The following is a 13,759-nucleotide window of genomic DNA, read 5'->3' on the forward strand; positions in this document are numbered from 1 at the left end:
ATTATGTTACATATGATACTATTAATAAAGATTTGTTTTTATTTAAGATTTATAAATTTTAAGAGAGACATTATTTACGCGTAAAAACGCTCTAAACACCTCTACAGCCTTCAAAACTATGCATTCTAATATGGCGCCTTCGCGTAAAAAACGCGTCTCTTTTTCTTCATTTAATTTTTATAAGGTAATATTTTTTAATTACGAATTATACGTAAATATATTGCGAAAAGATAGTTTAACTTACTATACCTTGTTTTTTATAAATAGGAAAGTGGAAATACAAAGAAAAAATATTTTTCCGCGATTTCATTAACATTAGATGCGAGGCTATTGACGGGGCCGCTAAAGCGCGGTACGCGTGATCGAGGCAACCTTTTATAGCCTAAAATTAACTAACCTTGGCCAAAACCGTCTTTTAGAAAAGGTCCGAAATTTCCGTCTACTACCTTATTTTCGCCTAGTACAATACATCTACTTGCAAAATGATTGCAAATCGCAGAATACCTTTCAAATGTGGGGAAAAGTCACGTATCTCGAATTACTAATCTTTTGAACTCTGGTAGATTCTCATTCTTCAAATTTAATTTCCAAACACCCTGTACAATAAAATACGGCTGAGACAGAATAGTTTTTCAGTTGGTAAAGTTCTCACTTAACTTGGCCAAATATAGTCGGCGTCAAAAGCGCGCGGTACAAAGTTCGAGACAGACGACCTTCGAATTGGATAGCTCGACGGTATGTAGCTAGAGAGAAAGCTAAGGAAACTATGGATAGAGAGAGTGATTGAGAGAGACGAAGTATGAGATAGAGGTGTGATGTATGAATAGCGAACGACCAAGTTAGAGTAGAGAGAGAGAGAGACGAAGTATGAGAGAGAGGTGCGATGTATGAATAGTGAATGACCAAGTTAGAGTAGAGAGAGAGAGAGTCGAAGTATGAGAGAGAGGTGCGATGTATGAATAGTGAATGACCAAGTTAGAGTAGAGAGAGAGAGACGAAGTATGAGAGAGAGGTGCGATGTATGAATAGCGAACGACCAAGTTAGAGTAGAGAGAGAGAGACGAAGTATGAGAGAGAGGTGCGATGTATGAATAGTGAACGACCAAGTTAGAGTAGAGAGAGAGAGACGAAGTATGAGAGAGAGGTGCGATGTATGAATAGTGAATGACCAAGTTAGAGTAGAGAGAGAGAGACGAAGTATGAGAGAGAGGTGCGATGTATGAATAGCGAACGACCAAGTTAGAGTAGAGAGAGAGAGACGAAGTATGAGAGAGAGGTGCGATGTATGAATAGCGAACGACCAAGTTAGAGTATAGAGAGAGTCGAAGTGTGCGAGACCTCGATGTATAAGAGAGAGACAAAGTATAGATATAGTAAGACCAAGTATGAATATAGCACGACCAAGTATGAATATAACAAGACCAAGTATGACTATAGTAAGACCAAGTATGAGTATAGCACGACCAAGTATGAGTATAGTAAGACCAAGTATGAGTATAGTAAGACCAAGTATGAGTATAGTAAGACCAAGTATGAATATAACAAGACCAAGTATGAGTATAGTAAGACCAAGTATGAGTATAGTAAGACCAAGTATGAATATAACAAGACCAAGTATGAGTAAAGTAAGACCAAGTATGAATATAACAAGACCAAGTATGAGTATAGTAAGACCAAGTATGAATATAACAAGACCAAGTATGAATATAACAAGACCAAGTATGAATATAACAAGACCAAGTATGAATATAACAAGAGGTAAAGTATGAATATAGCGAGTGGTAGACGAATATTGTCCGGTTTGGCGTGCCATAATCGGCTACACTGTACGTACACACAAATCCTTGGGATTGTGTCTAAAAACCTGGTTGAAAAATTCTAAATCGCGTCTTATCTATTTTTGCGAGCACTGTCTAAACATAAATTGGTTCTCTTGTGTACCTTGGTTTACAGAAAATATATATCCTTGTATACTCGTTAAGATAAAAGAGATTCGCGTCTTTTTGTTTGCTCGAAGACCTATTGGTACGAGTTATTAGTAAGTTTTTTAATTTCTTCAAGTTTGTTTAGGATTTAGCTATATTATCCCTTTTAATTATGGACTAATCTACTTTTTCGCGCATTTTATCATCCTTTGTATACTCGTGACGATTTGCCTTATTTGTACAAGACATAATTTAATTTAAATCAATCTCAACGAGAAACTTTAAAGGCCCAGGGATTAGGATATATAGCGCCATCTGCCTTAGTCTCCGTCAACAAAAATATCTGAAGAAATATCAGACGAATTTCGGAATGCAATATTTTTCGCCTGAAGGTTTCAGTTGTTCAAAATTAAATTTGAAAGAGGATAAGTCTGTCACGTTCAATTCAAGATATTTGTGACCAAAATTTAAACTACGCACGAAGTCAATACATATACACTTGGGAAATGTCTATAGTGAGTTGCAGGCTAAGAAAGACAAAATATATAGTACAATCGGCACAAGGATACCTCAGATCGTTTCCGGTCATTCCACCGCGCGAAATTTGAATTTGGCCATTTTACGGTCAAATTCGAATTTTGCATGGTAACAACCACTTCAGGGACGAATGCTTCTTGGATAGCGACGGCAGTTAGCAGTGATTCGGTCAGGCTGAGAGACTTGGATTCGTCGTGAGGCAGAACGAATATCCTGTACACAGAAAAAACAACGCTTGGCTTTTCAACATATTTTGGAGTTCCGAACCTGAGTTTTTTCTTAACGTTTAAATAAAACATTTAAATTCCGAACCCTTCCAGAGTTTGAAATGTAAACACCCAAATTTTAAACACATTATAGGAGTTATGATGCATTTAGAGCCACTTAATTTTTAAACATCTCGAAAAACGAACGTCAACTTAGATATGCTGTTTAGATTTTAAACCCGCCATTAAGGTAAACATAAAATTTTTAGACTATAAAGTTTACTCTCAATCAGAAAAGAACACCATTTTCATTTTCTTATTTAGCTGAGCTGGTTGATGTATTTTAGTTATTCGGATCAATTTTCAGGTAAGTTTTCTAATTTTATTTTTAATTAGTATACAATTTAGTATCCTATAATATTACTTTTACCATTTTTCCATTAACTCAACTGTAAATGTGTTAAATTTAGTTTACCTTGATTTTAATTGTGACCAAATATTTAAGCCTTGTTCTTATTATCAAGCATGCTTTCTTAAGCCTCGAAATAATTTATAGGAAAACAATATTTCTGGTCTGATATATCATTTCGATACTGAGAAACATAATTGCAACGTGATTTAGAAATAATTTAATAGTTAATTCAAAATTTCAAGGATATTGTTTGATAAAATTACGGATAACGTGAAGTTATTCCTTAGGATGTGTGCATTATCTCAACCCAAAATCAATTTACATAAGAAGAACAAATAATTATGGTATTTTATATCGCTCATGATTTCCAATTAATTGGTTATTTTTCAATATCAAAGAAATTGAATTAAAAAACCTCCAGTGGAAGAAAAATTTCAGTTTCTTATGGTGAAGAGTAATTTCTTCAGCCCCAAAACCTTTCATAGGATAAGAATAAATATTTATGGTTCGATATATAATTCTGTAATTGAGTAAGCTAATTGCAGCATGATTTTGAATTAATTTAGATATAGTTTGGTAAAATTACCATAAAGAAGTTTTCTTTAAGTGTATGTATCCTCTTTGATTTTGATTTAGTTTGTAACCAGAAATATTAATGATGTTGTTTGATAAATTACAAGTGACGTGAAGGTTTTCTAGCCCTATATCAATAAGTTACAAATATTTGATTTTTTCTTTCAAATCAACTTATTAAAAATCTAAAATAAATTAAAATATGCGAATCTTATTCATTTGACACATAATGAAAATCCCGAATCTAATCACTTGGGTAATTTAACATGTTTATTCGTTAAACATATTTGACCTAAGCACAGTTATCTTTTTAAACGTGTGTAAAAAAGCGTTGCATTTTGACGGTTAGTAGTAGTTTTTTCTGTGTACGGTTTCCTGTGTACGGCAGCAGCAATCCTAGCGAATCCAAAGCTGCACTGTCGCTGTAGTTGAAGTTGGATGGCAAGTGCATCAGAGTAGTAGTTGTAGAACTGCCATCATCATTGGTGAATGGTTCTTTTTTGCTCAACGACTTGTCGAATTTCGTTGTCCACGCCCTTTTAAATGGCATTAACCAGGACCATTCTGGGTAACGGGTCAACGAGTAATTTGGGTATTTTTCCGTGAGAACGGTCGTCCCTGAACTCGCTAATTTGTCCTTGACCATTTACCACGTCCAGATCGTACTCTCCCGATTGGTATTCTGACTGAAGTGTGTTTTTAAAATCCTTCTGCACTTTGAAATCCTGGTTGACGAATTTAGCGTTGGTAATTACCAGGGTGCTATTGCCAGCTTGTAGCCGACGTTGATTTGGTGCTGGCTAAGATTGGAATAGTCGAGAGCGTGCTTCATCTGTATGGCGGTCTTCGTCCTCAATCCAACCAACAGCATGCTGAGAACGGTCGAAACACTGAAGGATGTTATAACCAAGTTGTTTTGGTCTTTGATGATGTTCTTGTAGAAACCGATCGTTAATTCGTTGTTGGTGGTGGCCATTGCTTGTTTAGCCGTGTCATCAGCCATGTTATAGCGTGCGACGAGTCAAAGATACATATTCGACAGGATTGCGACTATAACATCATGTTGGGACAATCTTTGAGTTTCAGAGGCTGTGAATCCATCGTTTCGAGTAGCCTACAAACATATTATGGGGTATCCGTTTATGTATTTGGTGAAAAGGTTTGATGAACTGCATACAAGGATTTTTTTCATATTAGTCGTGTGTTGCAAAATCCTTTGACCAAAATTAATTAGAAATTCCCCATTTCATTTTAAACTGAACTATGCTATGCTGTTTAAAAACTGTGACCGGAAATGCTAAACGTTTTTATGCTATTTGAAATACCCGAATTCTTAACTTTACTCGCCATAATAATAATTCTAAGCTATACTTGCTATTAAAAATACCCCAAATTCTAAGTTATACTTTGCTATTAAAAATTCCCGAAATTCTAAGGTATATTTTGCTATTAAAAATACCCGAAATTCAAAGGTATACTTTGCTATTAATAATATCCGAAATTCTTAGCTATACTTGCTATTGAAAATACACGAAATTCTAGGGTATACTCTACTATTAATATTATCCTAAATTCGTAGGTATACTTTGCTGTTAAAAATTCCCGATTTTCGATATCCAAAATTCGAAGATGTGTCCTAATCTCTGTATTGCGAAACGAGTAGGTTAGAGGTGCTTAACTATCCAATTTAACCCGGCCATCGGTCATTGGCTTCACAAGTCCCTAGTTGACTTAGTTTTGTGTGGTTCCTTGGGATTTAGCTTAGCTGATTATTGATTATTATTTGCTGTGCTAAAAGCTTCTTAAGGGCGTTTAATGCTTAATTTGCGATGCTTTTTAGGTATCAGTAGGTTATAATGCTAAGCATAAAGCAACCAAGCGGCTATAACGCTAGAAGTTTCTTAACTGTTGGATTTTAATTTACTAAGCAAAGACTTTGTTATTTTTAAGCGCAGTCTATGCTTAGCAGAATCTAAGGTAAGTGAGCTTCTCGCGTCACCCGCAAGATAGTTCTCAATTAGAGCCTATAGAAAAACCATCAGCTGCAACGTACATAGTAGAAAGAGTGTTGCCATGCTCAAGTTAAAGCAAAAATTATTTTTCAAATGAATTGTTTAGGAAAACATACTGTGGGGTATACCGAGATTTCAAATCTATTAAAACGGGAAAATGATTAATTAATTAGTATATATTCCTAAGCAATGTAATTTTTACATTTTACATGGCAAAGTAAATCTTGCGGTAAATTTTGAGCCACGGGTGGTTTCAGGTGATATTCATGCCCGATGGAATCTGCGACGAGCCTGCGAAGGTACAAGTTACATTTTTATGACCTAGATATTTACTTCTTTCGCAAGATATAAATTATAAACATCTAGCTGGTAATACTAAACAAAAATGTTGGATCCTACTACAAATGTTTATTGTCGATGATTTTGGTTTGTGTAAAAACAAAAGCTAATGAAACAAAGCCATATAATATAAGCCTCCATTTTCTTTTAATTCGAAAATTGTCTCTATAAGCGACACTGAAGAAAGGGCCGTCAATGGCCGTGCGTAAACAACTAACCTCTCTCAAATGCTGGACATCGTAAAGCATACGACTATAGGAAATGTATTACGAGATGAAGTGTGGAGGTTGACGACTGTGCGTCCCTGAAACTGAACCCTCGCCTTTGGCATTTGGGGAATTATGCTGCTTAAATATTTTAATATGTCAAAACAACTTTGGTTCATAAATTTATGTTTTAAGTATTATACTTCTAAAGAAAAAAGAAAATTTTGGTTTTTAATATTCTTAAAGATAACTTTCGTTTTCGAAACCAGGATCGTTTACGTTTTTACTGAGTTTTTAGCTATATGTCTGTTAATTTTGTGAAACAATAACACGCAACGTTAACGTGACAACAATATTTCTACGCGGTTCATGTGGTCAAGGCATATAGCGTCACAAGGTTATTCGGTCACACTGCGAAACCAGAAATGTAAAGCGAGAATCGCTTACATTCTTCTAATAGAACGACGACATCCACTGTATAGTGGCGGATTTTACTACGATGGCATTCTACATTTGCCATGTTCACTTATATTGTTAGTCTCTAGATATTCGACATAAATAGATGGAAAGCTAGAATTAAAACCGACATATTTTCCCTATTTGGTAAAGATTTCACGATTTGCAGGCCAGACAGATCAACAGACAGACCCACAGATAGACAGACTGACAGACACTGTACAAATTCCTCTCGGAGAGGTAAAAATGCACTAACAACAATATAGCTTACTGATGGTTTACAAAGTGTGGGTATAAACTGAAAGTTGAGCGATCAAACTCCAAAATAAGAAAGTTCGAAAATTTCCAGTCGCTTTTGAAGTCTATTTTAATTAAAGCAAACACCCAATGATTTGGCTCATTTCTTTATATGGCTGTATGGGCATTATAATACATAAAATTTTGGAACTTGAAAATATAAATCATACCTAAAAAAACAGATTTATCTGTAGCATAGCAAACGTGGTTTTGGTTTGACAGTAAGAACAGAGAAGGAATGCTCCAAAATCCCCACCTATAATCACTGCTTGCTGAAATGGTGGCCATGGTTGAGTGTTTGCTACGTAATGCCAAGAGTGGCCCGGATTAATTTTAAAATGAATTTTCTAATTAATAAGCCATCCACAAAATCGACCAAAATGTATTTTAAAATAATAGTAGCTTAAACTGTCTTTTGAACGTTTAGATGGTTACTGCTAAGCAATCGACAAATTTAGTTTGCTTATTGATAACTACGAGATAATTTTGCAAAGAAGTAATGAGTTTTTCACATAAGTATACCAACGCATTAAAATTTATACAAAAGAAAAACAAATATTGGCCTTAAATTGCATTTATTCTAAATTATGAAGTAAGAGTAGAATAATCAAACACGAGGAATTTAATAAAATAATGTTCTGGTACAATCAAGATGTTGCAGTGACGTATCTACCAATGAAGAGTAAGGAGTTTGTGGGCTGGTGATAGATGGCGTAGAGAAATGGTCTGTTCGCCGTAAACGTAATCGGTGGAGGAGGATTTTCAATAGATGCACTTGCCCTGACCGTAACCACGCCAGTTGCCGCAGCTGCTACGGTTCCTTCTTCACTGACCTCTATCATTGCCTTTTGAACCACTTTAGATACTTTGATCGCCGTCTGGTCGCTGACTCCGCTGAAATTCGCAGAGTCCGAGAACGCTAACTGCATTCCAGAGTCCATTAAAGGTTGATTTAGATCAAATGTACTTTCAGTTTTGTACTTGGGTATGGTAACTACCACTTCCTGAACGAATGCGTTTTTGAGAGCGTTCTCCAAGGCAGCGGCGGTCAGCTGTGATTCCGTCACGCTGAGAGATTTGGACTCGTCGTGAGGCAGAACGAATATCATGTACATACTGTTTCCCGAGTACGGTAGCAACAACACTTGCGAGTTTAAAGCTGGGCTTTCGGTGTAGTTGAAGTTGGATGTCAAGTGCATCAGAGTAGTGGTTGTAGTAGTACCATCATCGTTTGTAAAAGCGTCTTGCTTGCTCAATGACGGATCAAATTTGGTTGTCCAAGCGCCTTTGAAATAAATGGCATTCACCAGGACTATTTCGGTATCCTTCGGTAACTTATCCTCGAGTAATTTTGGAATTTTTCCATGAGTGTGGTCGCTTACGAACTTGTTAATTTGATCCTGGCCATTTGCAACGTCCAGATCGTACTCTCCCGATTGATAAACGGACTGCAGCGTGTTTTTAAATTCTTGCTGTACGTTGAAATCTTTATTGACAAATATAGCATTGGTAACTTCCAGGGTGTAATTTCCAGCCAGTGCTGGTAAGATCTGCTTGTAGCCGTCGTTGATTTGATCCTGGCTGAGATTCGAGTAATCTAAAGCTTGTTTGATTTCGTCGGCGGTCTTCGCCTTCGCTCCAACCAACAGCATGCTGAGAACCGTTGAAACACTGAATGGTGAGGATACCACGTTGCTCATTCCCTTGATGATCTTGTAGAAATCAACCGTGAACTTGTTATTGGCGGTGGCAACGGCTTTCTCCGCCGTGTCATCGGCCAAAGTACAAACAGCGAAGATACAGACAGACAGAATCGAAAGACTCGCGTCGAACTTCATGATGCGCAAATCGAATGATTGTCTGATGAGGTGAATCTAGCGTTTTGAGTTATATATATAATACGGTTTGCTTTAACTGATGTTATACGGAGCGTAAAACGTTTCGGCAAATGGCTCAACCAGGTTGGGAAACTCCACGTGTCGTTAAAGTGTCACACCTACGTAACTCGGGAAATACAACGTACGGGTAATTGTACTGTCGACTATAAACATATGGTAAGTGGTTTGATTCTGCAATATTACCTAGCTATGGCAAAACCCAAAAAAACGTTTCTTCCTAAAAAGTGAAATATAAAATGCTGATTTCATTTCATTCTATCCAACTAAGAAAACTTTACCATATTAATTACCATGGTTCAGTCTTAAAACACAGAATCTTAATCGAGGCATTCTTAATCATAAATGCAAAATTTAACCATGGTTAATTTAAACTAGTAAATAGTAAGTAATATACTATAGAAACAGATACTTCATAATTTAAAATAAACTTTTATTAAAAAAGAATATTGGGGAAGCTTTTCGAGCTCACTCACTACTTTTCAACCCTTAGATAGAATAAAAACTTATTTTAAACCATGAAGTATCTGTCTCTATAGTATATTACTTACTATTTACGAGGCATTCTTACTTATGCAGGGGTGGCGGAAGAAAAACATTTGATGGGGCACAAAAAATAATTTATATTCTGTGCAAGTTAAGAAATTAATAACTGATTATTTATATTACTTAGTGGCATATTAAAATTTTAAATACTAATACTATGTTTAATATATTTATATTTAAATAAATTTTAAGTTAAATATAAATAATTATTAATAATTGTATGTTAAATATAATGATTTTCATTATAAATAATTAAATTAATTTACGGTTATAATTTTTAATAAAAATATTTTAATTCATTTAAAAAAATATGTCTAAAGGAAACATGAGGATTTGTTCACATTGGCCTCAATCCATTCTTGGTAATGCCCAGAACATATTAATTTCTACTGCTGGAGAATGACATATCGAAAAGCTCCCAATAAGCGAATGCTCAACAAGTAAGTTCCTTCCCCTAAAGAAAAAATAAATTAGCCCGGTATCTCATTGGTTCCCCAAATCATATGTCTTCTGACACGTTAAACCGGACGCTAGCAAACTTGTTCATTTCCTTCACTCTTGCTAGGGGTAAAATTCAACCATCATGTCCACAGATCCTCTGAAGCACACTTTGGTGAAGTTTTGACTCCCCTTCCTCCCGTGATGAGGGTAAATTGGACCACCATATCCGCAGATTCTCTGAAGCTCACGCTGGTGAAGTTTTGAATCCCTTTTCTCTTGTGCCATTGGTTATTTCGATTATCAGGTCCGCAGATCCTCTGAAGCGCACGCTGGTGAAGTTTTGACTCCTCTTCTTCCCATGCCAGGGGTTAATTCGATCATCAGGTCTGCAGATCCTCTGAAGCGCACGCTGGTGAAGTTTTGACTATCTTTCCTCTTGTGCCATTGGTTAGTTAGATCATCAGGTCCGCAGATCCTCTGAAACACACGCTGGTGAAGTTTTGACTATCTTTCCTCTTGTGCCATTGGTTAGTTAGATCATCAGGTCTGCAGATCCTCTGAAGCGCACGCTGGTGAAGTTTTGACTATCTTTCCTCTTGTGCCATTGGTTAGTTAGATCATCAGGTCTGCAGATCCTCTGAAGCGCACGCTGGTGAAGTTTTGACTATCTTTCCTCTTGTGCCATTGGTTAGTTAGATCATCAGGTCTGCAGATCCTCTGAAGCGCACGCTGGTGAAGTTTTGACTATCTTTCCTCTTGTGCCATTGGTTAGTTAGATCATCAGGTCCGCAGATCCTCTAAAGCGTACGCTGGTGAAGTTTTAACTATCTTTCCTCTTGTGCCATTGGTTAGTTAGATCATCAGGTCTGCAGATCCTCTGAAGCGCACGCTGGTGAAGTTTTGACTATCTTTCCTCTTGTGCCATTGGTTAGTTAGATCATCAGGTCTGCAGATCCTCTGAAGCGCACGCTGGTGAAGTTTTGACTATCTTTCCTCTTGTGCCATTGGTTAGTTAGATCATCAGGTCCGCAGATCCTCTGAAGCGCACGCTGGTGAAGTTTTGACTATCTTTCCTCTTGTGCCATTGGTTAGTTAGATCATCAGGTCTGCAGATCCTCTGAAGCGCACGCTGGTGAAGTTTTGACTATCTTTCCTCTTGTGCCATTGGTTAGTTAGATCATCAGGTCCGCAGATCCTCTGAAGCGCACGCTGGTGAAGTTTTGACTATCTTTCCTCTTGTGCCATTGGTTAGTTAGATCATCAGGTCCGCAGATCCTCTAAAGCGTACGCTGGTGAAGTTTTAACTCCCCTTCCTCTTGTGCCAGGGGTAAATTCGATTATCAGGTCCGCAGATCCTCTGAAGCGCACGCTGGTGAAGTTTTGACTCCCTTTCCTCTTGTGCCATTGGTTAGTTAGATCATCAGGTCCGCAGATCCTCTGAAACACACGCTGGTGAAGTTTTGTCACCCCTTCCTCCCGTACCAGGGGTAAATTCAACCATGATGACCTCGGATAGTGTCAACAATGTCATTATCCCTAAGTATAAATACCTCTTAAGTAAAACATTTAACATGTGACGTGTTTTCTTTTAAGTTAGAACGTTTTGGGACTAGCATAACGTGTCATCCAGCCAGCTCTGCAGTTCGCGGAACAGTTTTATTTTCTAGTTTTATTCTCCGTCACGACCTTTCGTTTAATGAAAGTGCTAAAGGGGGACTTCTTATGGGAACGACATTTTTATAGCCTTTGCTAGTAAATGTTTTAGGGGCCCTTTAATTTCATTTAACCATCCGGGAGACCTAAAATAGGCCTGGCAATATACAGCGTTGTAATTCGCGTAAGGAAGAATCTAATTTAAAAGATTAAACGTACCAACCCTTTTAAGGAATGTCGAGGGAAATCGTAATGTTAAATTACCCATTACGAGGGGCGAGCTAATATAATATCTAGCGGGCGTCTTGTCTAAAATATGACCCTATTACAGCCAAGGTTTTGCTCTACGTAGTTTCTTATCTCTATATCCGCTTCCATATTCTACGTACGAGATCTCGTAAAGAATGAAGCCGTTACCTGCTGCGTCTTAGATTAATTCTTCACTTACGTTTTACCAGAAGTTAATAAAATAACTCTTACGAGAGAAGTGTCCATCTAGTCCTAATGATGAAACATTAACCTTTGTATTCCCGAGAGAGTTTTCAATAGACACTTGTTTCCCGTCAGGCCGCGGAAGCATTCACTGACTCGCGGGTGAAATTTACCGTACGTGTAAGGTGGTATTTTTATAATTATCAACAATATTTTTCATCGAAAGCTTATGGATTTTTGTATTTTTAAATGTATTTTCAGAAATAATCCCTAGCTTGCAAAAGTGAACGATTCAAACAAAATGCCATTAGAGCAGAGTTGCCAAACTTTTCAATTTAAAACATAACAATTTTTAAGGTCGATATCGTAATTTTTATATTAGATTATGTTTCATTATAATATTTTAGCACTTACCCGAAACAAACGTTTTTGTGAAGTTTGAGTTCACCATTTTGCAGATTGCTCAGTCATTTTCTTTATTATTTTCGAAATAAGCATTTTTTCCCAGGTGGAGATCGCCATTTAATACAGATCACATGTTTGGAAACCGCTGCATTGCAGTATATATAAAAAATGAATACTTATTTTGTAAGAGATATGTTATTTACTTCTGGTTTTATAGAATTTAGAACGGCTCCCAAGGTCGCAATATTATATTTTTTTTGTAGCGCCTTTAATATTTTCTAACCACCGTGTATGTTCTTTTGCAAAAACTAATAAAATGCTAATACACGTGTTCCATTCTCATTTCAAAAGTATTCGGAATTGCCACAGAGAAATTGTGTTTTTGGGTAAAGCAATATCTTAGCCCTACATTTTCGCAATTTCGAGGAGCGTAACTTATTTATTACGACGTCTCTGAAGAAGATAACTTATTTTCTCTTCTCAGGCCGCTAAAGCGTGACATATAATACAAATAAGTCATTCATTTGGAAATCCTTTGGGGTTCCTAAAATATTTCCCAGAGGGTGTGTACGCATTTAAATTATTTTGCGGAAAAATATTACCTATATACCGAAGAATATTTTTATTTTCTTCAAAGAAAGGAACGCTGAGAAAATATATTTTTTACGAAATCCACTCGACTTTTCCACTTAATTTCTTAAAGATCTTGAAATAATAATGAATAAATAGTTGCTATTTTGAGTCGAAATTGTTGAATTGACCGTTTGAGCACTCACGAAAATTACAAACCCGAACGCCTGAAAGAACTAGTTGGTAAGTCAGTCTAAATAAAATATTTAAGATAAACGTCGTCTGTTATTTCAATTTTTAAAGTGAAGGTTCCAAAAAATGTAAAACAAAGAATAAAACTTATTAAAATATATTTCGTTGAACTTACGATACAACTATTATAGGCTTAATCCTTTCAGACCAGGCATATAAACCTAGGTTTGTAAGCTAATATTAACGTTTTACCCTTAAAAAATGTATGGCAAATAATACTACACTTTGGTATTAGCGAAAGAAAAACATATTCACCTATATTTTAATGTCAAAAAAATTCTACACCTTGATCTTAGCCAAACTTAGAGTTCTTAAATTACGGTAATTTAGGAAATCAGTAAATTACGCGGTAATTTACCGCGTAATATACCGTGTTGCGGTAAATTACCGTAATTTTATTTATTTTAAAAATAGGTTTTTTTTTACAATTAAAACAAGGAATAAAAAGAAGAAACCGTTTGTTGCTCAAAATATTTCTGAATAACTAGGTCTACTTTCTTTTTTTTACCCATTTTTACCAAATAAAACTTTATTTACTTATTTAAATGATATTAAATTATAGAAAGAATACTATATTCTTTCGCTAGACTACTTCGAAGTAA

The 13,759-nt window shown here is 36.1% G+C and overlaps 2 protein-coding genes across 2 annotated transcripts; both read right to left on the reverse strand.

The window, feature by feature from the left end:
• Positions 1-3,963: 3,963 nt before the first annotated feature.
• On the reverse strand, positions 3,964-4,656 carry LOC149927839 (intracellular coagulation inhibitor 2-like). Its single transcript, XM_090157873.1, has 3 exons — positions 4,423-4,656; positions 4,208-4,378; positions 3,964-4,164 (listed from the first exon to the last, which is right to left on the reverse strand). The coding sequence occupies exons 1-3, from the start codon at positions 4,654-4,656 to the stop codon at positions 3,964-3,966; spliced, it is 606 nt and encodes a 201-aa protein (XP_090013999.1).
• Positions 4,657-7,610: 2,954 nt separating this feature from the next.
• On the reverse strand, positions 7,611-11,418 carry LOC149927840 (intracellular coagulation inhibitor 2-like). The gene is made up of 3 exons (XM_090157874.1): positions 11,396-11,418; positions 11,313-11,352; positions 7,611-8,666 (listed from the first exon to the last, which is right to left on the reverse strand). Exons 1-3 carry the CDS (start codon positions 11,416-11,418, stop codon positions 7,611-7,613), a joined length of 1,119 nt encoding a protein of 372 aa, XP_090014000.1.
• Between the last annotated feature and the right edge of the window lie 2,341 nt (positions 11,419-13,759).

The sequence above is a fragment of the Leiobunum rupestre genome, chromosome 9 (genome assembly GCF_980474605.1).
Source record: "Leiobunum rupestre chromosome 9, qqLeiRupe1.1.hap1, whole genome shotgun sequence".
NCBI lineage: Eukaryota > Metazoa > Arthropoda > Arachnida > Opiliones > Sclerosomatidae > Leiobunum > Leiobunum rupestre.